The 26,935-nt window shown below is 27.5% G+C and overlaps 4 protein-coding genes across 5 annotated transcripts; 2 read left to right on the top strand and 2 right to left on the bottom strand.

Moving 5' to 3' along the window:
• Positions 1-461: 461 nt before the first annotated feature.
• Positions 462-8,045, top strand: Bm6638 (Uncharacterized protein; the record flags this gene model as incomplete). The annotated part of the gene is made up of 8 exons (XM_043079143.1): positions 462-579; positions 688-845; positions 1,973-2,218; positions 6,492-6,609; positions 6,721-6,823; positions 7,102-7,210; positions 7,434-7,601; positions 7,914-8,045. 8 exons carry the CDS (start codon positions 462-464, stop codon positions 8,043-8,045), a joined length of 1,152 nt encoding a protein of 383 aa, XP_042935077.1.
• Positions 8,046-8,966: 921 nt separating this feature from the next.
• On the top strand, positions 8,967-10,059 carry Bm2380 (Uncharacterized protein; the record flags this gene model as incomplete). Its single annotated transcript, XM_001892128.2, has 3 exons — positions 8,967-9,041; positions 9,418-9,602; positions 9,897-10,059. The coding sequence occupies 3 exons, from the start codon at positions 8,967-8,969 to the stop codon at positions 10,057-10,059; spliced, it is 423 nt and encodes a 140-aa protein (XP_001892163.2).
• Positions 10,060-12,734: 2,675 nt separating this feature from the next.
• Bm2324 (Uncharacterized protein) lies at positions 12,735-16,071 on the bottom strand (the record flags this gene model as incomplete). 2 transcript variants are annotated; one of them, XM_043079141.1, is made up of 8 exons in its annotated part: positions 12,735-12,792; positions 13,107-13,288; positions 13,462-13,546; positions 13,872-13,996; positions 14,389-14,511; positions 14,887-15,110; positions 15,567-15,837; positions 15,952-16,071. In XM_043079141.1, the coding sequence occupies 8 exons, from the start codon at positions 16,069-16,071 to the stop codon at positions 12,735-12,737; spliced, it is 1,188 nt and encodes a 395-aa protein (XP_042935075.1). The 2 variants fall into 2 exon arrangements, with proteins under 2 accessions (XP_042935075.1, XP_042935076.1); XM_043079142.1 differs by having other exon boundaries at positions 15,648-15,837.
• Positions 16,072-22,593: 6,522 nt separating this feature from the next.
• On the bottom strand, positions 22,594-25,017 carry Bm9795 (Protein kinase domain containing protein; the record flags this gene model as incomplete). The annotated part of the gene is made up of 8 exons (XM_001896766.2): positions 22,594-22,683; positions 22,963-23,091; positions 23,196-23,366; positions 23,463-23,595; positions 23,840-23,952; positions 24,069-24,206; positions 24,570-24,626; positions 24,751-25,017. The coding sequence occupies 8 exons, from the start codon at positions 25,015-25,017 to the stop codon at positions 22,594-22,596; spliced, it is 1,098 nt and encodes a 365-aa protein (XP_001896801.2).
• Between the last annotated feature and the right edge of the window lie 1,918 nt (positions 25,018-26,935).

The raw sequence follows: 26,935 nt of genomic DNA, 5'->3' as shown, positions 1-26,935 counted from the left end.
CTGAGAAATTGGATGCTCACTGTTTAATCACTTTGTATGCTTGTCTGTTCACCAGTTGTTGATGTGTAAATCGGATGAATAATATTGGATATCAGAAGAGGAGTGCTGCTACAAGGAGTAAAGAGAGTTGGAGGCACTAAAAGTTCGAACTAGAAACTTCAACAAATTTTATTAGTTATCAGTAGGGAAAAGGAGGAGGAAGTGTTGTTGTAACGATGGTTGACAAAGAATTAGCTATGAAATTGGCAAAAAGATTTAATAAATTGAGCTGTGATACTGATGACCGTGCATCATTCGTTACTGAAGAATCAACAACGGTACAGCAACATGCTGTCATTCCAGAACCGCCACCACCACAACTATCACCGCCACCACCACCGCCACCGCCACCGCCACCATCATCAGCACAACTACCGCTGTTACAAGGACAGCAAATAGTGTCAGATAACGAGTGGACCGATATGGATAAATTTATCGAACAGACACTTTCACGTAAAGTTTTGTCCTCGATGGACTATGTACCAGAGTCATTAAAAAAACCTTTAACATCGGTGAATATTGTGGATAATCTTATTCAAGGTAAATTTTATATTTGCAAGCTGAAGACGACGATTTTAGAGAAATTTCATGAAATTAATAGTCATCTTATAAAGTTTAATTTATCCGTTCAATGATTAGTAGTTTTAGAGCGAACGGTTAATCATTCTGATGATTTTAATGAAAGAAGTGATTTGCCCCCCTTATCATCAAAATGCTCTGCTCCGATTGTTCCCATTGTTCATCATGAAGGCAATCATCATGAGCAGTTGAAAAAATTTGTTTCTGATGATTCGATTCTTCAAAAGGTATATCTTCTTTTTTGATTAATTAATCTTTGACCCACGTTTTTTTTTTTTTAAAAAAAAATAATAATCACAATTCTATATTTGCAAATTTTAAAACTATACCTGATTGTGTAATTAGATTCTATTAGCACATACATATTAGTTCACACTTACATTCTAAACGATGAATATTAAAGAGCTAATCCTCTGAGGCATTATATTTTATGTATAATATTTCAGACTCTCTTTAACTTCATGAATAATTAAATTTCTTTTCTTTTTTTTTTGTGAATATTTTGAAATATCATTGGTCTCTTTTATTTTAAAAAATAAAGATACCCTATCGTAGCGCGGGAAGGTCATTGACAACAATGTGAGTAGTGATTTTTAGTAGTAGTTATTCAAAAATTTTAGCGGTTGTTTTGATAGTATCAAGAAATGTGAATTGATTCCTATGATAAAAACTTTTCATTTCACTTGAATGAGATCAAATCAATAAAATTTTGCAGTCATTTTAAATGAGAAGAAATAATACCCATTGATGTTCATTCGAAAAAAAAAAAATGTAATTAATTATTTTTGGAAGAAAGGAAACAGATCAGTTTTGAAGGAATAAAACGTTTGAAAATGTCTTTTGTTATTTAATTTATAGCTTTACTACAATTACTTCACATACTTGCAGTGTTGAATTTCGAATTGGCATATTGATGCAGTACTAAGTTTCTAATATTAATACTGAAGAAATTAGTAATCAGTTTTAGCTCATTTAAGATTGTAATTAGGTAATCATTTGCAAGCCTAACAGTTAGCTTAGTTTAGATTTTTAAAACTTGAAACTTCCATCAGTGGTATTGATTGTTGGGTTCGATGTTACAATCTAAAAGGCAAATATATTTATGCTTTATGCTTCAGTGGACTCAGATTTTATACCGAGGCCAACGGAAGCCAAAAGATTGAGTAATAATAGCACAGCTGAGTAAAATCAAATTGTCCCACGTAGTAACTGAAGCGAAACAAAACTGAAAGTAAAATCAATTTAAACTCCAATTTAATCTAATCTTTCTTCGATTCTTAAAAATTAAACTTTTTTTAAAATGCTTTATCTATATTTAGCCCATTTCTAAAATTTGTTTCAATTATTTCAACAGGAAAGAGAAGAACTGGAAGCAAAGTTGGCAAGACAAAGGCAAAAAAAGTCAATGATATCAATGGAGGCGGAAAGTGCTACTCCTTTTGCTCTCATTGATATTAATACTGCAGAAAAAGAGAAATCTCATCTTACTCCTCCACCAGTTTTGCCAAAGAATATTTCTATTGATCTCAGTTTAACAGAATCACAATGTAAAGATTCCGGAAAACCATCTCCAGTTTCAAAGAAATCCGTCTCATCATCAGTAAGTGCCATTAATCTATCAATTCGTAACGTAGATTATATGATCCTTACATTATGCGACACTATCAAATTACATGCTATGCTGATTTGATCTGTACTGTATGAATAATTCTGCCATTCCGTACATATTTAAGGTATCATAATTGATTGATGTGCAAATACATTTAATAAACTAGGAGTAATTTTTCAATGGAAAATTTGAGTGAAGTAGAGATGAATATTATAAATTATTTTTCCTATCATTTTTGCCACCAATATACCTGAAAATCTCATTTCATCCTGTTTAAGTGCTATTTTTCTTTCTTTTTGTGCCTCACCTTTAATAACCTGTCCTTTCTGCATGGTTAATTATTTTCTAATTACTGTGCAAGGATGTATCTCTCTATATGTGTGATGTTGTTGTTGTTGATGTTGTTGTTGATGATGATGATGTGATGATGATATACTATCGCTGTTTCATTTCCAGTAATTGTACTTTAATTTTCTTATAAACATTTTCAATACTTTTTCACATCTTTTCGTATTCTTGATAGATTGTTAATTAATTCATCATTGAACTTTAACGAAACTATAATAAGCATTATAAGTAATAGAATCACTCATAATCTCTGTCTTTTGCTGTCGTATGTCACATGCATTGATATCATATCTCGATATAATTCGATTAATCAAATCAACATATATTCTTTTAGCGTTAAGATTATCACTGATTGTGTAATATTAATTAAAATCTCATTTCCTTCTCTAAGAATACATTTTTTCTTTCCTTCAAGAATTTGTTTTTGTTTTTTGCTTTGTTTTGTTTTTATTTATTCATTTCACATTTACAAAACTAATTTTTCGTTTCTTCTATTTTATGCTATTATATTAGTTGTTAATGAATACAACGCTATTTCTTATTTCAATTCATTGAAAATATTTTTTTTCTGTTAGAATTAGAGTTAAACTAATCAGGAATTAGACGCACTTAGTATATATTTTCAACATTCATCAGCCAACCACAATTAGGTCACTATCATCTTCGTCTGAGTAACGGCTGTTTATTGATGGTTGAATCAGAAACCAAATACGCTCAGCCGGGTATTCACATAAATTTGTAAATCAATTATTTATTTTCCAATCATTTCTTATATGCATGCATTTTGGGAAATGAATAACTAAAGCAAACTTTTCTTTTTTTTTTTTGAACAATAATTTTATATTGTTTCCATGAAAGCTATACAATTTTGTTTAACTATTGACAAAGATTCCACAAATAATGCTGATGGAAATGGAAAAGGAAGAATTTTGGAAATAAAATTGCCCACTAGCCGCCTTTCTATCCTTTACTGCATATAGTTATAGTTATTGCGGTATTAAATTTGTTTACAGATTTAGAATTATTATTAGTAAATTGCTAAATTTATTTAATCATGTTTATCGTAGGCTAACTCATAAGGAAGGGAAGGGATAATATTATCATACGACATTTTTACTATTTTTTTGATTTATGTAATGATCAAAGACCATTTGATGATTTCTTGACAAATGAAACAAATTATACTAACAAAGTTAAGCTTATTGAAAAATTCACTGAATTGAAAGTTTTACACGTAACTAATATGTCACTAGAAGATATTAGTTGGTTTGATAGCGATGAATGAGAATTTTTTTTTTAATAATTTTTTAACATCTTTTTCATTAACATTGAAACCCACACTTCATAATACTTTCTTTACTCTTTCTTTTAATCGAAAGTATTAAACTTCTTTAGGAAATATAAATTTAAATCAGCAAAAAAAAGTTTTACTATATAATGATAGATCTATCATATTTTGATGCTTTAGATCTCAACTAAGGATAATAAGTCAAAATTTTTGAAGTTCTATAGTGATTTATTAGTTTTAAAGCTGATTAAGTTTATATTTCTTAAACAAGGTAAATCTCAACTTGAATGTAAAACTTAATTCACAAGAGATAAAGCTTCTCTGTAGGATTGATTCAGTTATTTACTGCTAAACAAATTCATTTGCAAATGAATGAAAGTAGTGAAGGCGCAAATTGATGAAGTGATGAAGAAGAGAGATGAGATGGGAAAAGGTTTCTTCGGAAATTTGTTACATCACTCATTTCATGAGGCAAAGAAAATGCTATTATTCGGCATTCTGCGCACTTTTGTATCGGTTGATTGATTCGTTGTTCCATTTGAATCAATTATTCAAAATTATTTTAATCTTTTTGCCCAAAGAAAGCAATTTGCTTTTTTTTTAGGTTATCGCTTTTATCTTAACAAAAATCTATTAAAATTTCGAGAGGAAAATTTTACTTTCAGTATGGATCTTGAACTTTGCTTCTTATCTCTATTCTCCACATTTGTTGATTATTCTTCGGTTATCGTGGTTGCCATTTCTGATGTTCATCATAAAAATTAGCTTATCATCCATCTTATCACAACTTTTATTCCTACCTTACAAATGCAATGATCAAATTTCATCCAACACATATAACTGTTATACTTAAAGATAAGTAATCCTTTATTAAAATAGAACAAATAAATCCTCTCTAAGGTTATTGTATTTATACACTTTTCATATTATTTAGCTTCTCTTTTAAATTATAATCTTTGGATGATTCGGCATTTCCAATTTTTAATCCAAAATACTCTTGTGTACTCTTTCAAACTTGACTAATTGAAAAAAAGGATTGAAGTATACAAAATATTCGTAACTTAAAATATTTGCGCATATTTTATTTTTCATATGAACAATTCTAATTTTTATGTTGAAGCTGTTAAATAGATTACCATACAAAGTGTAAGAGAAAAATTACTCCAATTAAAATTTGCACATTTTGCCACTTTTTTACATTTCTTTTTTTTCCTACTTTGAAAATTTACCAAAAAGAAAAAAAATATTCATCAAAAAAAAAGTCGAAAAAAGTTGATCCCATTTTGCAGATCGCATTTTATATGCAATGGCGAAGTGATTAATTCGTTCGGATAAATTCCCTTTCCCTTTCCATCTGATTATAACAGTACAATGATGACTCAACTCAAATGATTTCTTTCATTGAAGGTATCACCTCTGAACTCGTTATTGTCTCCTTCCTTCCAATGATAGATAGATAGTATCTCAATATCTCTAAATCCTCTTTTGGTTTTATTTTACTGCACTTTCGGTTCTTTTAACGATTAGTCTGAGTAACCATTTTCCTTTAAAATGCACCATTTGCGCCTTTTGATAATATCGTCATTAGCTCATATAATGAAATCAGTAAATGAGTAACTTCAATCAGCAATTTTTTTCTCCTCCATCCTTTCATTTTTAATTACGTCATATCTTAATGATTCAATACTTTTTTAGCAAGAAAATACTATTGCTGCTATAGCAATTTTCCAATTTGGTTTTAGTTGCTAGTAGCTTATTGACAAATGCTACTGACTATAATTTTGTTCGATTTTCATTCCAATCGTCCTCACACATATAAAAAGAAGAAATCCTTGTTACTCATAGTGAGATATACTCATTTTGAGGAAAAATCAATTTAATTTTCCGCTCAACAATTTATTTCCTCTTCTTTCATCTCTTTTAAAAACCGATCCATTGATTTAAATATAATAGATATTGCTTCATACTTACATTTTACTATTGTAATCATTTAGTTAAATCATTTTTGTTTCCTGAAAATTATATGACAACGATTTCAAGACGAAAGGTGTGCTAGCAAAAGTAATGATGTCTTTTTTATCAAATTTTATATTTTTGAAATTCAATTTTTAACAATCTAAATATGTTTTTTTCATTCGTAGTTAATATTTCCAATTATACATCTTGAAAGCTGACATTCTGTAAACCAAATAATTCCACTTGCTTCGTTAAATTTTAATTTCGATATATAAAAAGGAATTGGTGCATGAAGAATAATTCATTGAAATCTATAAATCTAAGGAAAAGCAAAAAAAAAAAAAAACGAAACAAATGATAATTTCTTTCTGTCATTGTATGAATCATTGTATTAGTCATGCAAAGTACGATTATCTTTCTTTCTTTCTTGTTTTTCATCAATTAATTCTCGTACATTGGCAATTAATGACATAGTAAAAGTAGTTAAATATTAGAATGTTTTATCAAATTTGGAAAGAATGATAAGTTTGCCTTCTAGATAATTAAGATTAACTAGCTCATTGATAAACTGATTTTTTGATTTTAAAATTCTTTTCAATATTTTCATCTAATTGTTGTGTTCGTTTAAAAAGACTTTTGATGGAAACAAATTAATAAAAGTATATTTTGAAGATAAATATGAATCAGTCGCTAAATTCGCCAACTTGCTCCACAAATTCTCAATCATCTCTCAGTAACGATTATGATGAGTTAGCTGCTAAATTAGCCAGAAGGAATATGATCGCTGAAGGTTATCTTTTTCATTCTCTGCCTTATCCTTATTCACTATTGTTTACGTTTTTTTTTTCTTTTAATTAATGAGTTGAATGACTATTAACCATTATTCTATAATTAATTATAGGTGAACCAGTAGAGCAAGCAAAGCCTCCTAAACTTTCTGTCTATTCTGAATTTCATGAATTTACACGGAAACAAATAAAATATTTTATGGAAACATTTAAAAAGTTAGTTTCAATCATATTTTTAAACTTCAAATATCAAAATTTATGAGTTATTTCGAGATTTAATGTACCAAATGTATGTTTATTTTTTTAAAAGAAAAATTGGGCTGTATATTCTTTAAATCATTGTGCAGTTGAGTTTTTCTTTTTTTCTTTCATCCTGAATATTTCATTTCATAAATGAGTTGTTGTCAATTATACCAAATATTTTGGCGCTTTTCGTCAACAATCATAGGTGACATTTGTTGAAAGGTTGTAAACTATTGCATGTAAAATAACAGATATGATGAGGATAACGATAATTATATCGATTTTAATGAACTGAAACGAATGATGGAGAAATTGGGTGAAGCACAAACACATATTGCACTAAAAAATATGCTCAAACTGGTAAAGTTTATATTTTTAAAGTAAATCCTTAACTGTTATTTGAAAACTTTTCCCGAGAAATGATAGTATTTTAAAACAGACTAATTAATTGATTGATCTATTCCCGAATATAAATATATCAAATCAGAAATCAAAACAAATAGTTCCTAGTTTCTTTAGGATACAAAATTTGTTGTTGATAGATTTCTCATCAGATTTGTCATGAATGTCTTAAACATTTTAGGTAGACGAAGATCAGGATGGTAAAGTAAGTCCACGTGAGTTCATGCTTATATTTCGTTATGCATCAACCGGTCAACTGTCTTGTGCAAAAGTTTTTAATGAATTAGCTGCATCAGTAGATGTTGTCAAGCAGGGAGTGCATGCTGCTGCTGATTTCTTCGAAGCTAAGGTTTCTATTTCCTTTTTTTTGGAAATTTGATGAAGGATTTAAAAATTTTGACATTTAGAGAGTTTTTTTTTTTTTGGTCTTTTTTCATTATTCTGTGAAAAAAGATTAGATTATTCTATAACATTTTCATAAAGTTAAATTTATTTAAATAATTTGTTTATACTTATGATACTCAAATAAATATATTGCAATAAGTACAGCAATTTACTCAGTACTTTTTTTTTTTTTTTGTTTTGCTTTGTTTTTTAATAGCTTTATACTTTGTTTGACATTTTTAATATTTATTTCTGCTTTTTTTTTTTTTTTTTTAAGATCGAAGAACAAACAAAACTGAGCAGATTTGAAGAAGAAATTCGAGCTGAACAAGAAGAAAAGAAATTACAACAAGCTGAGAAAAAGGAACGTCGACAACAATTTCTTGCAAATAAAGCAGTTTTCATATGAAATTAAACTTCCTTCCTAAGATATCACAATTTGATTTGAAATTTTTAAAACTATTTCACAATTAATTATATGCACTGAAAATATTAATTGTATGATGAAATAAATTAATTTTCCTTAATTGTTTCTATTATTTGGGACATAATTAAAGCTTTTTTTTTCTGGATTCCCAGATTCTCCCTTAAAGAATTATACTCATTAAATGCACCATAAGTCATTGCGAATATCATGACTGATATTTACAATAGATATTTTACTGCGATATTTTCAAATTAGAAAAAAAATTCAGTATGTGAAATTTTTCGATAAATTTTAAAAACTTAGTTATAATAGTGACAGTACTTAAAATAGGCGAAAAGTTTTCAAGAGTCTTCTGTGTCCTTCTATTTTGATTACATAACTAAAACTTTTAAAAGCAAAATAAAGCCTCTAAAATTAATTCTTTTGTGTACAGTCGATCATTGCCGACAATAATTTCTTGAAATCTTGTATATACTCTTCAAAAAACTTTTCGTGCTTAAATTTTTAATCATTTTATTGAAATTTGAAAAGGACAATGATAATTTAATTATTAAATGACGAAGATTGTAGCAGCCATAGGATGATTTTATGTTGGAAAAATTGTTGTAATAAAAAGGTAAACCAATCCTTAAATATATTAAATATTAGTAGTCATTTTGTTAAATATGTTAATAGTCATTTTGATTGGTAGCTTAAAAATCAAATTTTATTAAATCACTAAAATTAATATTTTATTAAAAAATTATGGAAATAGCACGAAATAATGGTTAATTTCAAAACGAGCTTTTATGTTTTCCGGTTGTTTGGGGTTAATCAAGCATTCTTATTCGATTAATTTCATCATCTTCCATCTAAATTCCGAATTTTCGTAGTTTTTTTCTAGATTTTATTTAAATTATTGGCATGGCTAACAAATATCTTCAATTGGCAACAAAAGCTTTCAAATCATTTGATAAATTTTCTGGATTCGTTCGCACTGTAAGTTACATATTAGTTGTTATCATTAAATTACTTCGTTAGGAAATGTTAAATATTTTGCTGAAATATAATTTATAAGGATTATAATTTTTTCGAATCCAAAAATCCAAAATTGCAAGAATTTGAAATAAAGTTTTCACAGATAATTGCATAATTCTCTAAGTAGGTCGTTTCGAACAATTTTTGCCACTTTCTTATTCTTCAATACATTTTTCTGAATTCCAAATCCTCATAGTTTCCTGTTTTTTAAATTTAATTCAGAACTTAAAAGTTTCCTTTTCCTAGATTTCATTTAAAACTTAAATTAGTCTTGATGTTTCAATTCAGTTCATATTAGATGCTAGAAAAGTAATTTTTCTCTTTGTCCATAATTTAGTGCCGCGTGACATCTGTGAATGAAGGAACTGTAGAAGTTGAAATGGATGTGACAAATGCGCACTTGAACTCATCAGGACAATTACATGAGGGTTGCTTAGCTACACTTGTTGATATGGTCACATCGGTTGCAATAATGAGCAGTAAAATTGGTGACCTGGGCGTTTCGATCAACCTCAATATGTCGTTAGTTTAATTAACTAATTTATTTATTCGTAAAGTTTTTCATAAAATTCAAAAATTATTTGTGCTTAAAATACAATTATTACTGTTTGTCATTTAAGTATTTATTTGTTGAATTTTAACATAAATTATTAAATCAAATTAAAAATATATCAGCAGATTTGATCTTTTCATCTATAATATTTGAAATAAGCAAATGGCATTTTTCATTCTTATCTGAAAAGAGCAGAAATAACGATTCTCCTTTCTTTTTATCTCTGTTTATTATGCTTAATTACCAATGCCATATTAACATAGGTATCCAAATTGTGCCAAACTTGGTGACACGATCGTTGTGAATGGTACTTTGTTGCATAGCAACGCGAAATTGGCTCATACTCGTGCCGAAATTCGTCGAAAAGGTGATAATTTGCTAATTGCCTACGGACAACACACAAAGGCTTTCCCTAAGAAGTCTTAGTGATTTTACTTTCACAGTAAATATCCAATTGTCTCAAACTTGTCAACGTGATGGAATTATATATATTGTATGTTTATAGAGGATTTGGAGTAAATTAATTTATTCTCAAGAAGTTATCAATGAAAAAAGAGTAATTTTGAGATTTGAAAGTAGTAACAATTGCAATTCATTTAATTTAACTCTTTTTATTTCAATTTCCTTTTTAAAGTACAATTTAGGGAACCAAAATTTCACCGTTCACCGCTTCTCTAAAGTTCAAATTTCTTTTTAAATTTAAACTTTCAATCTTTATTTCAACTGCGGCATTCAAAAATGTTTTAATTACACTGTGATTTGAAAATCAATGTTTTAACTATTAAATTAAAATATTGATAATACACAATATTTTTTTCTGAAAAAATACAAAACGTAGTCCGGAAATTTTGGATTCATCGACTTGTTTTGCATTACTCATCTACTTTTCTTCAAAGGATTGTTTATGATATGCCTACGAAAGTTTCAGTACTCGGGAACGCACATTTGATGTATTAGTTCTGATGGAAACAAATTTTCAGTTCAAACATATATTAAATCGAAATAAATCAAATGTTCCGATTTTTGTTGTTTCTTTTTCAGTTTCAAGCAGTAACAAATCTCATTGTTACTGCAGCGTACGTTGCATTGCTTCTTGCACCGCTAATCTATCAATTTCATTGTTTGAAACGTTAGTTCTAAGTGCTAAATGCAATCAGCAAGAGCACTCCAAAATAGCATCTCACACTCCCTCTTGAAAATAACATATTTTATCAAATTTCTATTTTCATCTGTCAAAATTTCTGTTCTTTTGTTTCGGAATAACTTTTAAGGAATTCTTATTGTTTCATATGTATTTTATTTAATTTTCATGACAGCATGGCATTTATATATTTGAGAAAATTGAAACATTCAATTTTGTTCCATAATTACCGCAATTTTTGAAAGGAATATCTGTGAACCTTCTGAACAATCAAATAAGGTAAAAATGTGAGTTGGTGAATGACGAGAATGGTACAAAAGCACGTGATGACACATAAATGTCATCTCAATGCTCAACTAATTAATTTTTACTTATTTCTCTAATTTGCAAACCATCAAAAAAATGAAGAAGTAACATAAATTAATTCTTGTACTTATGAATGATTTAAATCTAAAAAAAAAAAAAGAATCGAAAAAAAAGGTTTCGTCAAAAGATTAAGATTATTATTTGTGAATGAATCTTTTTTTGCAATTGAAATAACGAAAGTAATTGTTAAATATCAGTAAATTTTTTGACCTCTGATTTGATACTGCAACTTTGTGTATTTTATTACTTTAACAGATCAACAATCTGTTTTATGCAGAATTGGATAATTGGATAGATCTGATGATCACACAGCATAATAAATATTAAATCAATTAGACACATTTGATCTCATTTAAAAATTTGAAAGTTTTCATTATTAATATAGAATAATTTAAATAAAAACAATTAATACAAATAATGCTTCCAAAAATTTATTTAGCAAAATAAAAGGAAAATTAATTATTTTTTGGCATTTATCAAAAAATTGTTTGATACTGACATGTGATAACATAAATAAAATAAATAGCACTCAGTGCTATTTATTTTATTTACTTATAGGAAAAGAAAAAGAAATTGATAGTTCGTTGAATTGATGAACATTTTGAAATAAATGATAACAGTTCATCAGCAAAGGCTTTGTGACTGATAATATTTATATGAATGACATTTCGAGGAACAAAAAATAAAAATGATAGCTTTAGGAGAATGAAATAGTTGCTGTTAGAGTGAAATTAAATCAATATTTGTTAATTTCGAGATTTATGAAAAAAGAACCTATTAAGGTTAGACTGTAATGGCGTAATATAATCAACTGAATTCGAAAACTGAAACAATTAATTTAAATGTGAAAAATGAAAGAAAGTACTCTGAATATATTTTACTGAAAGAAACCGGTAATTGAAAGCCGGTTTCTATTCCGGAATTGATAGAAACAATGGCAGAAAATGATGATAATATGACCTTGAAAGGAAGAAATAATAAGCAGTTTGTTTTAACCTTTACCAAATTTTAATGTGATAACATTTTCTTCCTGATTATTTATCAAAATTGAATTTAATTCAAACAGTTTTCGTTTTCAATCAGCTTTCACTTTTTTTTTTTTTGATTATATTTATAAATGATCCATTCAAAATATCCTCTTCGATAGCTATTTTAAAGTTTTTTTTTTTGTAATTTTAAATGAGTTAATTAATTTTTGAAATTTATATTTGTAATATAGCAGCTTTACAATTTATAAAATTGATTTGAATTAATCTTGAAAGTATTCAACTTCAATTGTTTGAATAAGGATAATTTAAAATGAGAAATCCTCTAACTATGAAATCCTATTTTTAATCAGTGATAAAGAAAAATGGTCTTTATCTCATATCAAATGTTGGTGATTATTCAGCAAAAAGCATTCATAAAGTGTAAAAGCATCAAAAAGAATCGAAATTGATTGGAAATCTTTGAACACAAAAAGAAATATAAGTATCAGTGTGTCATAGTTTATAAACCGTTTACAATCGAAAATAGAAAATAATGTTAAGAAAATTGAAAGCATAGAGAAAATTCAAATGATTTTGTCTGAAATTTTTTAAAATATTTTGAAATATCACAAATAATGTGGTTCTTCCATTGTTTTCTTCAAAATATCCTCACGTGATTGCGGTCTATAAAATATGAAAAAGTGTGATGAATTTTTAACATTTTTAAAATATCAAATAAAAGTTAAATTTATAATTGAAGTAAAAATGAACAAAACGGCTTATGGATAATGTTAAAGGTTGAATTCAAAAGAAAGTAACAGAAGAAGCAACAATTACTGTTAAATCTATCACTGACCTATGCTCCTTTTGTTGTACCAAAAAAAAAAGATAATATTGTAAAATAATAATCTAAATTTTACTTTTATTCAACAAAGCCTAACTCAACCCATCTTTCAACAGGTAACACAGCCAACTTAGCATAGAATAATAGCATTTACCTTCGCTGATTATTTAATTCGATGCGACTCCTAGCGATACTGCAAAGGAACGAATCTTTAAGCCATCTATCCCAAGCATAGGTGAAAAATATGAATAGAAATGGTAACAAATCAATAATGATCAATAACACTACTGCATACGGTAACAATAGGACATTCTTGATCCGAGGAATGCATGGCTTCTGAAATAATCACTGACATGTTTAGAAATATTTTAGTTGAAATATATTAAATAGAATAAAACAGTTTGTGTCAAATTTAAAAGAGGTATATTTGAAGAAATGAGAATAAATTTGAATATAATACTTTGTATCGATTGATTCATTTCATGATGTAAAAAAAAGTACTTGATTACCTGTAAATTAAGTTCTACCAACTGGCTAATATAATCAAATTGACAAGCAAATCGAAACTCCACTTGGTTAATCAGTTTCTTCTCCCTAAATTAAATCAGTAATTTTGGAAGCTATTTTAAAATTAATTCAAATTTATTTCTTTTTTTCCCAATTTTATATTATACCAAAATGTTTTTCTTTTCCTAATTCCCGATAATAAAAAGAATTGATTTGCTATCTATTTATTTGAAAGCTGATCATTAATTTGAAATATGAAAGTAAAAAGATTTCGCATGTTTTAAGCAATTCCAGAATTTATCGGAAAAAAACAAATCCGGAAATATTGGTACAACTTTTTAAGCAATAATATTTTGAAACTTAAGCAATAATATGCTGTTATTCCTTTCTTAATTTCACTGAAAGCATTAACCGTGGAAGTTTTTCAACAAAAAGTTTGTCAACGATAGTAGGGTACATGAACGAACTGTACAGTAATGGATTAATTAGTATAATTAATTGTATAGCCATAAAAAATAGCGCCAAGAGTAGAACAATCTGAAATGAATAAAGTTTTGTGGAAGAGCAAAAAAATTGAAATATAAATAATTTTCATATCATGAAAGTAAGTTGTAGATACAAATTCTATTTTGATTAACTATTTGCTTAGATTTAAATGTAACAAAGTAAATTGTTTCCATTTAAAGTTTCAATAATTCATATTTACTTATAAATTTTTTTTTTAATCCATAAATTTCAACTTGACATTTTTTTTTTTCATTGTATATCGTTATTAAATGGTTAATTTTACCTTATGGAACAAATTCCAACGATTGATAATTGATAATCTGAATTATGAAAAATTCTATTTATTTTATTATTATAAAACAAATATAATTTAATTAATAATTAGGTAAAGATAATTAATTGTTAATTAAATGAGTACTTACACGATAAAATAATTTGTAATACTGATTTTTGATAATTTCGGAATTGAACATAAATGTGATTGGTGAAAGGAATATTGCAACAATAATATTGACAGTAATTAAATTCCACAGAGCTATATGTGACTGAAATTAATTTCATTAATTGGAAAAGACCTAAATGAATTATTCTTAACGGAATACTTTGTTGGTGCAATTATATGATCAACGTATTTCAATGCTCAATCGATAACTGATAGAACTTTTATTACATAAATTAATGACTATAAAAATTTTTTGAAAATAATAGAAATATCTTTCGTTATTTGAGAAAACAAAAGTAATAGAAAGAAGCATCAAATTTAATTGGTTATTTTCAATAAAATAAATTTAAATAATTGATTGAGAAAGAATTTGATTCAGAAATTCATCAATGAATTCATCCTTATCAATTTGCTCGACTATAACTCCAAACATTGATGAATTATGAAATATTAAAAACTAATAAAATATATGACATACTTTAAGTAATACATTGTGATATTCGTCAAGTTCGGTAACTGTTAAACATTTTTCCTTATTCACATCTTTAGAACCAAAGCAAGTTTCCGGTTCCTTGTACGGAATGCTTAGCATCTTCTCATCCGGTACATTGTCCTCTTCTAGTTTAACTTCTTGTTCCTCTAACTTCGCCATTTCCATCACAATTTCCATCGGCAATGCTGTTTCATTATCAAATAAAGTTTCTTAAAGAAAAAAGAAACTTCACTGGTTTGACTAGAAAATTAAAACTAATAGTGGAATAATATAGTCAAATTATAGCTAAGTGATAACTCAATTATCAGTTTATCATTTAATCTGTACAATTTTTCTATTTTCGCCGATCTTTTTTCATCAATTATCTCATATATTCTCATAGAAAAACAATATCATAGATCGAACATCTGTATAAGATGCACACTAATGCTAGAATATTTCGAATTATTTCATTTCAGATTAAATCAAATTAAAATGCTAAAAAATGATAACATATCTGAATGCTATAAACAAAGACTGAAAAAAATAGAAAAGAGTTTTCTTTTTTATTTTTTATTATAACAATTAAAAATAATTTGTAAGCATTTTTCGTGAAATTTCGAAAATTTTTCACAAAAAATGTTTGTGTTTAAATATTTAGAAAATTAAAATTTAGCTGAATTTACCATCTAACCAATCATCATTAAGTAAGATTTCGTCATCGTTGGTAGAAGTAATTTCTGATAAATCAGCAACAGTAGTCGTACTTGGTAGTGTTCTAGAAGGTATTGAATTCATGATCATTTCACGTATCGATTCAATATATTGCGTTAATTCTTGATGTGCCATTTCATGAAATAAACCGAAGATTGTCAACACGACAGCAACTGTGATCAGGCAGCCAACAGTGCAGTATCCCAATCGATGATCCAATTTTCGTTTATATGCTTTGAATGTCTGAAAATATGCCTTATTTACTTAAATTTTTAAAGTTCCAATTTGTATTACTAAAAAAAAAAATCGAAAGAACTTTTTAAAAAAATGAATTAATAAATAAAATTTGGAGCTAACCGGTCCGGTATGGTATAGTTTCTGTACACCACCACCACGTAATGTACCATTTCCTCGATGATATGCAGGAATTGAACGAGATGATGCTGAAGCTGAAGATGATTTGTCCGTCTCCTCCATATTTATCTGCAATTTTTTGTAAACTGGAATAAAATTTAAATTTAATTTATATCAGAAATAATTTCTAGCTATTAGTTCCATTTATTCAAAAGTAACTCTACTCGTATTTAATTCCCTGTGTATTATCGCTTGTTTATGAGATTGTTAATTGAAATTCAAGCCTTTCCAGATTTACGTGTAAATGATTGAAAATAACCAGTTATTCATTCCACTATTTTCAAATCATTCAATTGTCCTTAATTTTTACTCTCATTAATAATAGTTTTTGTAATTTGATTAATAGTTGAAAAAAATAAACAAAAATTACGATAAAATCTCTAAGATTTTAAGTTTTAAAATTCTTTCGAGTAAAAAAGGAAAAATGAAATGAGAAAAGGGAGGAGGTTGACAGCAAAATGAGAAGAATGCAATAGAGATCTAATTAAAATCTCAGTAGAAATGAAAAATTTTCGGATTAAAATTTTCGTTCTTTTTTCATTGAAATATTTTGTTTGTGTTTCGCGATGAATAATATGTCATGTAATTATTTAATTGATTACTAAACAGTAAAATTTAACCAACCAATTAATTTTTCACTCAATTATAACAGCAAAAAATGAAAGGACGGACAAGTGGTAGACAATATTAATGGCATAGATAAAGTTAATTTTAATATTTTTGTTAATTCTTGTATTTATAATTTGTATGTCAAATTAATAATAATTTATTAACAAAATCATTTATACAAGATAAAATAATAATGCTATATTAAATAACTCAAAATATCAGTTAGTTAAGATCCAAAAACTAGCATACATTTTTTGTTGTACGTCAAGTTTGAAGCATTAAATTGTATTATAGAAATAATTTCTTAATCATGAAAGTACGTAGAATTTGACGTAGTAATACGCAGCATTTGACACAGTAATTTAAATCATCAAAAGAGTAATTGTTCAGTAGAGAATGTATATATTACTTGCGAAGGTTTTCATTCAATTTTGTACTGCGAAGGACATTTGAAAGCACTTATCAATTTCATTCATCATTTCAATCATTTAATTCATTAATTAAGATCATATTTCATCCGAATAGTAAACTTACCTATGATATATCTTAGACAGTTGAAATTTTTTTGCACTACTAATTAATTAGTGTTCAGGTGACGTAAACATAAGTAAGTAAGTATAACTTTAAACAGTCACTGCGCAAGAAAATTGATTTGCATTAAGTAAAGAGTAATTTGATGAAAAAAATTTGAAAGCTAATCATATGCTAAGAATACTTTGCGATTTCTTCATTTCACGATATGAATGCAATTAATATCGTTTTTTAAAATTTAATGCTAAAAAAAATTTAATATTTAAAAAAAATAAGGAAAATTTAATTTCCAAAAAAAAATTTAATAAAAAAAATAATTAAATGTTGAAATTTATTTCTTTTTTTAGAATATTTGAAAAGAGAAAATGAAATGTTATTTATGCTTTATGTTGAAAATAGCTGCGTCAATTCAATCAATTTTTGTCAAATGAATTTCCTTGTTTGAGCAGATTCTATTTGAAAAAAAAAGGTGAAGAAAGAAAGAAAACATCAAAGAGTGAACTTTGAAGGGACGGAATTTTCTACCTATTCAATAATTCGCTATGATTGACCGCAAATTTTCCATTCAACTATCAAATTTATTCCTAGCTGAGCTGAAATTCTAATTATATTAACTTTAATAAATTTTATTTATTCGCTGCTGTTTCAGTATATCATTGATTTCAAATTCATCTGCCAATAAATTATTTTAAAAATCAATCCTTTGACCTTTCTTTTACCTTTCTAATATCCTTAATTTGTCTTTATCGTACGTTCACATTTTAACCATACAAGCACCATTTAGCACACTCTCTCTTCTCAGTAAACCATTCCACATTCTCATTTCAGATAAATCCTTATCAAAAAAGAAAAAAAATGACTGATAAGAGGCTGATAAGCTGATAAGATATATTGCAGGAAATTTAATTATTTTGTGAAGAAAAGTTAATTAATTAAATAACAACAAAAAATATTTTGCTTAAAAAGCTACAAATGTCACTCATTTTAAATGAAATTCACATCAAAGGAAGAGAGAGAGGAAAAGAGAGAATATTGAGTGAAAAAAATTAATAAATGAATACTAATGGATGTTCTTCGATACATTATTATTTATAGATTAATTAATTGTAATGGAAAAAACTTATGTAAATAAGTAAACTGAGGAAAGACAAACTCACAAATACAACGCATTAAAATTCGGTCGGATCTGCACAGATGTATATAGGCATACATCATTTACGCTAAATACGTGTAACGCCATTGCTAATTAAATATTCATTAAAGCATAAATGGTGAAAATCAATTAACAACAAGAAAAGTATACATGCAGGTATAAACATTTTGTTGATTGTAAAATGACATTAAAACAAATGAAAAGAAAAAAAGACATAACTTCAACAAAATTATCATTTTGTTTTTTTGTTTTTTATTGGCATTTTTGTTTTACAAAGCAGAAAGAGAAAATAGCAGAGAGTGGCGCAAGCGACAGGCACACAGGTATGTCGCAAATATAAATAAACAAGATCGTAAGGACAGCAGAAAACAGTACGGTGGAATGCGGGAAGGAATGATGCGGGGGACCGGTTTGATGGAAAATGTCATTAACCGTAAATGGATGTGTTGTTCCCTCCCAGATATCGGATTTTTTTTTCTGATTCTTTTTTTGGCAATTTGTTATTCTTTGGAGGAAGAAACTACAGTTTAACAATTATTCTTGAGCATAAAGGCTGAATTTACTAGTCCATTAAGCAGGTCAATTGTTTGATATCACTTATGGTACTAAAGATAAGGCTAATACTATATCTTTCTTCAGCACTAACTCTGACAGATGAAAAACGGATGATGTTTTCAATTAGTTCCCGTATGAATCAAGGAAACCAAACTATCCAACTGTATTTTAATGAAATCCGAAATTTGTCTGAGTTGGAATTAATACTGTTTCCTAGATGTAGTAAGTGAGGATGTAAAGTAAATAAATAGAATCGAAGGAATGAAACAAATCTAACTGTTTTGCATTGATAATGATAGTATGATATTAGAATTACATGCTAATTGCATGCATATAATTAAACTATATAATTTTAAGTTTAAAGTAGATGAAATGTCATATACTTAAGATAAAAATGGATTTATCTCATTTTCGTGTCTCTATTACCAGTTTTATTCCAGTTAAATTAATTAAAACATCATTAATCAAATGTTAAAAATATTTGGAAGTAGATAAGTGAGTATAAAATGAGAATAGAGAAAAGTTATAGAGGTAGCTGATGAGAGGGAAGTTAATAGTATCAAATAATCTTAGCAAAGTGCGCTTCATCTTGAAAAGAATTGTTGATGAAGGTAAACAGGTGAAGAGGTAATATTATTCTGTTGACTTATCCACTCTAATTTTACACCAATTCAGCCATATTTTTGCAATATTCTTCATTTTTTGCAGTCAACAATTGTCATCTCATAATTTGAACCAAAGGGTGAATGAGGAGAAATAAACACAAACATTATATTTTAGAAGTTGACCTCATATCATTAAGCGGTATTGTCATCATCAGGAATTAATAATATTGTATTTACAATTAGTCTTTGGTTAGCTAATCATTTAAATCAATATTTTCTGTAAAACTTTATCATTTAATTTAAGAATTGAGATGAACTATTTGCTTTTGCAACAAGAAAATTAAATATGGCGAAAACTAATGAATAATTAGGCTTAAAGTATTTTTTTTAAAGTCATTTGCATAATTAATAAATCATTCATTTCGCACAAAGGACAATGACTTTCATCCATAATTGCTTCAATTATTGAAAGCTTTTCTAACAGATTGCTAAAAAATAAACGGTGAAAAGTTTCAATTGTAGAAGATGAAAGCAAAAAATAAAATGGAATGTAAGATAATAACAACATGGATTAACATTCGTCATTTGCGCTCCGATTATTGTCATCTCATATGCGCAATGAATATTTCAGTCTTTTTTCGACTGAAGAAATCATTTCAATCATTAAATTTATAAGTGAACTAATGGCCTTTTCACCAACTTTTTTAATTTCCAGAAGCCGAAGTTCGTAACAGTAACAGATTATAATGGCGGAAAGTGGCCATATCGATTATTGGTAGTGTCAAAAAATATTGTGAAATGAGATATTTGAAAAAGTGAAGACAAAAGTTGATTCATCAACGTATCAATTAACAAATGAAAAATCAATCTTCAAATATTTAGATGGTAGAAAAGGTTGTTCTCATGAAAAATTACTGATATCATCAAACGCTGAAAATAAACTATGATTGCGACAATTTGAGCTAATAAATACTTTGAATGAATTTGAACCAATCAATCTATCCTTAAAAATCTGTCACTTGTAAGTTTCTAAAATTTTATAACAAATTATTATCAAATAGTATTCGATACGTAAGCATCATTATTGTTTTATCACATTAATGAGACTTTATTAAAATTTTACGCATCGGATGCTGTAAAGTTATTAGTTATCACTTATAATTTATGATTTATGTTATTGTATGGATCACATTCATCATTTCTGCAATTTAAATCTACGCAAACTTAATTACTTAATAATACAAACAATACTTTCATTAACTTCAAACTTTTATAACAATTATTCTGGCAATTAGACAAGTTATTAGACTAAAAATGACAAAATTATAGCGCTTTAAAGCTAATAATATTCGATTTTATTTCTAACACAATTAAACAGTAATTAGTAGTTAACTCCATTATCTCATTTAAGGAATAATTTTCATGCTGCATTTCTCAAAAATAATTTATTTCCATTTTGTAGAATTTAATCGTCCATATATTTTTATAAAATTTGTCCATAAATGAAAAACTTTTTTTTAAATTTAATGCTTACTTGTTTAATTAAATATCTGCTATGGAATAATATGAAAATGATATGTTTGTAATAATGACGCAAAGATTAATAACAGAGATTATTAATGGATCAATCAAATACACAACTATTTGTACGTTGTATAATTACCTCATTTCATTAAACAAATAGGCGTTAAATTAAACGACGTTTAATTATTTCCTCATTGTGATACTTTGAATAAAAGTAGAAGAATCTTAACTGAATCCAGCAAATGCCATCGATTAAATTTAACCTAAAATTATGCTAATTCTGAAATAATTTCACTTATACTTCATCTTCTAAATTTTCTCTTTAAGACCCTGGAATAAATGTTTAAGTGTTAAAATGAGTAAGTAATAACTGAAATTTGATCAATGTATGATCTATTTTGAAACATAATTTTTCTTTTTCGAAGACAAACACTTAATGCTAGAATTGGATTCTTGTCTTCAAGCAAGGTCAAGTACAGCCAACAACCATAAGAGCATAAATGACCTTTTGATTGGTCATTGGAACTGGGAATTTCATCAATCCACGAAATATATTTTAAATATAACACAAAATAATTCATTAGTTAAAGTAATTGCAGCTAATGAAACGATCTAAGCTTCTTTGCATTAGCGTTTATTCAAATTAAGTTTTTTTTGCTGAGCCTAAGAATAAAAGTATTTATTTGTAGCGAAAAAAAAAATATTTCTTTGGACTCATGTGCTAGTTGATCAGGCTGACTGGGCACTATTAAAGTGACCAGATGCTTCTGAACTGACCTTGAAATTATGCATTTTTTTGTCTCATTTTATTTTTCCCTTTTACCAAACAATTATAACATAACGATGTACGTGCGACAATTGAGCCAAGTACTGCGTTAAATTGTTTTGTTGTTCGTTAAGGAAAAGAATTTAATGTTACTTTTATTTTCTAATCACATAAGCAATGATTAAATGAGTTGATGGACTGGATAGTATACTGGCTCACTTCTCTTAACTTTGTTATCATTTTTGATAACATATGTATAATATTTCTGCACATATTGTAATTTTCTAAATTGATAAATCCTTGTTCTCATTTTGGCTAATACAAGTTTAAACTTTTATTATTTTTTTTCTTCTACTTTTATCTCATTTTAACTAATTCGATGCTATTGACGACAAACAGTGAGGAAAAATATCGAATAAATCTGTCTTTAATGCATATTTCAATTTCTATCAAATGACCAAAAATGGTTATTAGATTGTCCATTAATTTTCAATTCCTTAACATTTCTAATTTTCCTTTAATTGATTAACTTTACTTTAGAAGTTAAATTTTATTAAACCAAAATGTAGTGAGATAAAAATTTTCTAAATTTAATTTCACTATAATAAATTGCTCTAATTTATTAGCATTACATTTGATAGTTTGGGTTAATGACCAGACAATCCTGCTCATTTTAGACTATACCTTTTACTTTCAAATCAATAGTTCGTTAATAATAAAATTATTTTTCACCCTACTGAAACTTGCAAAAAATGAAAAGTTTTAATATTTTATGCGAAATGAAAGTATGATAAAACTTGTTGATAGCATCCAGAAATTATTGATCAAAAAACAAATCGATGTCATTTTTTACGGAAATATCTCAATGATTCATATTCCCAATCATACGGATATTCTTGCAGCCGTGCTTCAAATAAAATTTTTCGAAGTAACTGAAATGTATTAATCATCGGTTGCATTACTTTTTCGATGATATTTCTATTTCGGTACTAATTTAGTTATTAATTAACTTAACTATTAATGAATATTGTTGAAGAAATTATGTGTGCAATTATTTTTGTCAATAACAAATGAGAAATAATGATTAGTAATTCTGTTAATTGCAACGAATACAAATTTTTTATTCTTTTTTTGTCCGACGTTATTAAAATTATTGATAATTGAAATAGAATATTTTATACTTTAAAATTTAGATGTTAGTAAAATGAAACCTTATAAATAAGATCATAATCTGGTCTCGCTGTGTGTTTTAATTTGCATATATATTTCATTATTTCCATATACTTTTTTGGACAAGATTTTAGCAACTTTTGCATACCATCGTTTGTTCGAACTGCCTCCTGCAAAAAAAAAAATTTTTAATTGATGAACTCAAATATTGAAATTACATTTATCTAATTTTAAAACCTTTTTTCTAAAAAAAAAAAAAACAACTATGATATACTTTAACATTCATAACAGCTAGTTCATCTTCCAGATTCTTCCACGGTAAATATCCTTTTGTAAACTCGATCTGTTGATACATCCAAGATTCGAGATCATCACGACGACCTGGTGGACTGCGCCGATGACATCCCAGCGCTGCATAACGTAATGTCCCTTTGAAACCGATACTCTGCATGCTCTAACTTTGGATAAAAATTGTAGAAATTTATAGGTAAAAAATAGAAAATTAATAATTAAGAGAGATTTGAAGATGTAAGTTACGTACACGTTTCATTTGTTTTATTTGATCGTTTGAATCGATGTAATGATAACTCAAACCAAAATCAATGAGGAAAATTTTCCGAACACCATGTGAGAGATCATTTCGACCAGTAGCAAAATTTGATGGCTTTATATCACTTTAAAATTATTAGAAATAATAATAATATAAAAAAAAATTATTAGAAATAATAATAATATTAATAATAAATAAATGAACATTTGCATTGAATAATCAACAGATTTAAACCTGTATTTCCATATCATCAGATTTAATAATTGAAATTATTCATTATTATCATACTATCTTTTATTTTCTTACCACACTATCCTGTTATTATCATACTATCCTTTATATTAAAAGCACCTTGCAGACTGACTCACCGATGAATGAAACCCACTCGATGAAGTTCTTCGATTGCTTCGACACATTGTAGGCCAACTGAAATGACACATCCGGCAGACAGCTTTTTCCTTTTTCGCTCTATTAGAATATCCTAGCATAATAAAAATTTTAATTATTTTAAAGAAGGAAAATTTTGAGTAATTGATATTATTAAAAGTAATTTAATTTTGGAACAAAAAAAAGAGTAAGAATGATTCTTAGACTTACTCGCAACGATTTGCCAACAAGTGTCATTACAATGTACTCAAAGCCGAAATAATTTCCATAATCGATAAGTCGGCAAATATGTTTACTTTTTGCTTTTCTTGCTAATTCCAACACATTCTTTTCGATTAATAATGGCTTCTGAATTAGAATTAGGTTATTCTTTTCAATGATTAATTCAAAGTTAAAATCTGACTGAAAAGTAAGAAATTTATTTTCAAAGAACACTGGTCGAGGAATGCATGACATGCACTAGTTATACATTCAGCGGATTTCATCGGCAAATAATTTACAAAAACAAAAATCTCAAAAATGCGATGAGATAAATGAAGAAGTGACTGATTATCGATTAGTAAAGCGCAGAAGTGATTGACTATCGATTATCAGCACGAAACGAATCAAATCACACAATATTGTGGACAATAATTATCCATTCCATAATAATTTTCCGTGATAATTAATAATTGTTTGTTTAATAATGCACTTATAAAAATCAATAATTACTTCAGCACAACATCCGAGATCGAATTTAAGCGCATACCGTTCACCATGATATCCAACCTGTAATGAATTTGAAAATTGTTATTGATAATGAAATATGACATGTTATATGGCAAAGCTCTTAAAATTTAGGACAGTGATGTGGTGTCAACTATTTAGGTTAGTTCAGAATTAAAAGACAAACTTTGTAAACACATCCAAATGCACCTTTACCGATAAGTTCCAAAATTAACCATTTATTGACCCGATCATTCTTATTTAGCTCGGCGATATTGACATCTTTTTCACTTTGCTCCTTTTTTCTTCTATCTTCTTGCGAAGAAAGATTCGTTGATAGCTTTGTCTGTGGCGAATGCTTTAACAGTGATTTTGTCTTTGTTTGAATTGCAGGTGCATTGGTAGCACCCGTTCGTGACGCATCTACGCTTCCTCTTATCATCATATCATTCATTCTTTTTGTTACTGCCATCGATTTCAACGATTTAGTATGCAGTGCTAGCTGAACTACAACAGATCTTGTCACTGTCAACTGAAGCAGACATTTTGCTCTCATTAATCAAACTAACCACATTTCGTTATTCGATAAGTAAGAAAATGACTGAACAGATCACTATGATATGTATATAAATTTGAAGTATCCTCATAAATTAGCATAATTCAATTTAAAAAATTTGTATTTCGTTTTGTTTTTTCTTTCTTTTTGATGATATCAAAAGGTTTAGCATTTGAGAATAAAATATAGTAAATTAATGAACCTTAATTAAAAAATTGTTAAATTTTACTAAAAATTTTAAATAGTATCAATTTTCATCCGATATTTTCCATTCATAAACATATTTTGTCTTAGCATAAAATGTACAAGTATTTCTTTGAAATGCTGATAATGACTTTCGAGAGGTATTTGAAAATCATTCAAAATGTATTTAAAACTAAAATATATTTTAATAAGTGTCATTTTTTAGTTGAATTCTTCAGAAATTCATTTTCATAGTTGATGTCATGTTGTACACTCAGTTTCCACTTAAAATAATTATTTCGACTATCTTCTTTGAATTAAACATTTAAGGAAGTATTCAGTTAGTCTTCTTTCTCTCCAACTTTCATTTTAATAACTGATTAATTTCTTTTCCCTTTTATCAAAAGATTTTATCTAATACATTAGGTAACAAGGAGACAATGATAACTTATCACATGAAGATAATATGTTTCTGCTTTAGATTATTATCAGTACTGCAGTCCATATTTCGGTAGTTATCACCAGATATCATCATTGCAGTAGTTGAAGTTAATTATCATTATTACAGCTACTTACTGTATCATTTAATGTATGATTTCAGTGTTCGAATTTCCAATTCTAAATCACTGGATGGAATTTCAATTTCTTGTCTCTTTCGATTGAATCGATCGAATAACTTCTCACTCTTACTAAAATAGCCTTTGTCATCGTGTCACATGCTCACTGCTAGTATTACTGCATTATAATGGTATGAAATGTGGTTAATATGACATTTGATAAGGGAATGAAGTAAATGTTATCATTATTGTCAAGGTCAAACAATTGTCACTATTAGGTGAGATAAGCATCAGTGTGATGCATAACATATCACTTTGGCAAGTTCTCAGCTGACAACTGAGATTCACCTAGTGGAGAGGTTAGATTGTGTAACTTCATGCCACTTCATTATACTCCCGTCTGTCTGGCGTAAATTTCCTAAAATATAAAAATAATTCATTCTATCGTTCATACATGGCATGCATACATGCACACGCACATGCACATCTACGTGCATACCAGTGTATGCATATATAAATGCAAATATGTTATTAAACTCGTTCCGAAAAATGTTGATCAGGATAAACCGGAATGCTTATTGTTAAGTAGATAACCGGTCACATTTAGCTTCTTTTTCGGATAAGACTGAAAAATATTGAGTAAAAATACCTAAAAATATTAATTATTCTGAAAAAAATTGTTGAGAAGAGATGAGATTTAAAATTTCGAGTAATACAAGATGAATGGATATACATTGTTTTTACATTGATATTCAACGAATAGCATTTTCGAACTTTCTTGGAACAAAAAATTGTCCCTAAATGAATGATTATTAGTGTTTTAACATGTTATAATGAAATATTTTAAAATTAATTTTGAATTATTTACAAATAGTTTTTCTTTGGAAAAGGAAATTTTTTGTTCATTTATAATTCTAACATTTTATTTTATTTTTCTTTTATTACTTTCAGTTTGCGGAAGTATGAAACAGTCAACTGTAATCGAATATTTACCGGAATAGATAGCACTTTAAGTTGTCACTTTTATGCAAATTCATCAACTCTTGAAACTGTCGCAATGCTTCCTTTTCTTTCAG

This window comes from Brugia malayi (assembly GCF_000002995.4).
Source record: "Brugia malayi strain FR3 genome assembly, contig: Bm_v4_Chr2_contig_001, whole genome shotgun sequence".
Lineage (NCBI taxonomy): Eukaryota > Metazoa > Nematoda > Chromadorea > Rhabditida > Onchocercidae > Brugia > Brugia malayi.
This window is presented reverse-complemented; position numbering and strand designations above follow the sequence as displayed.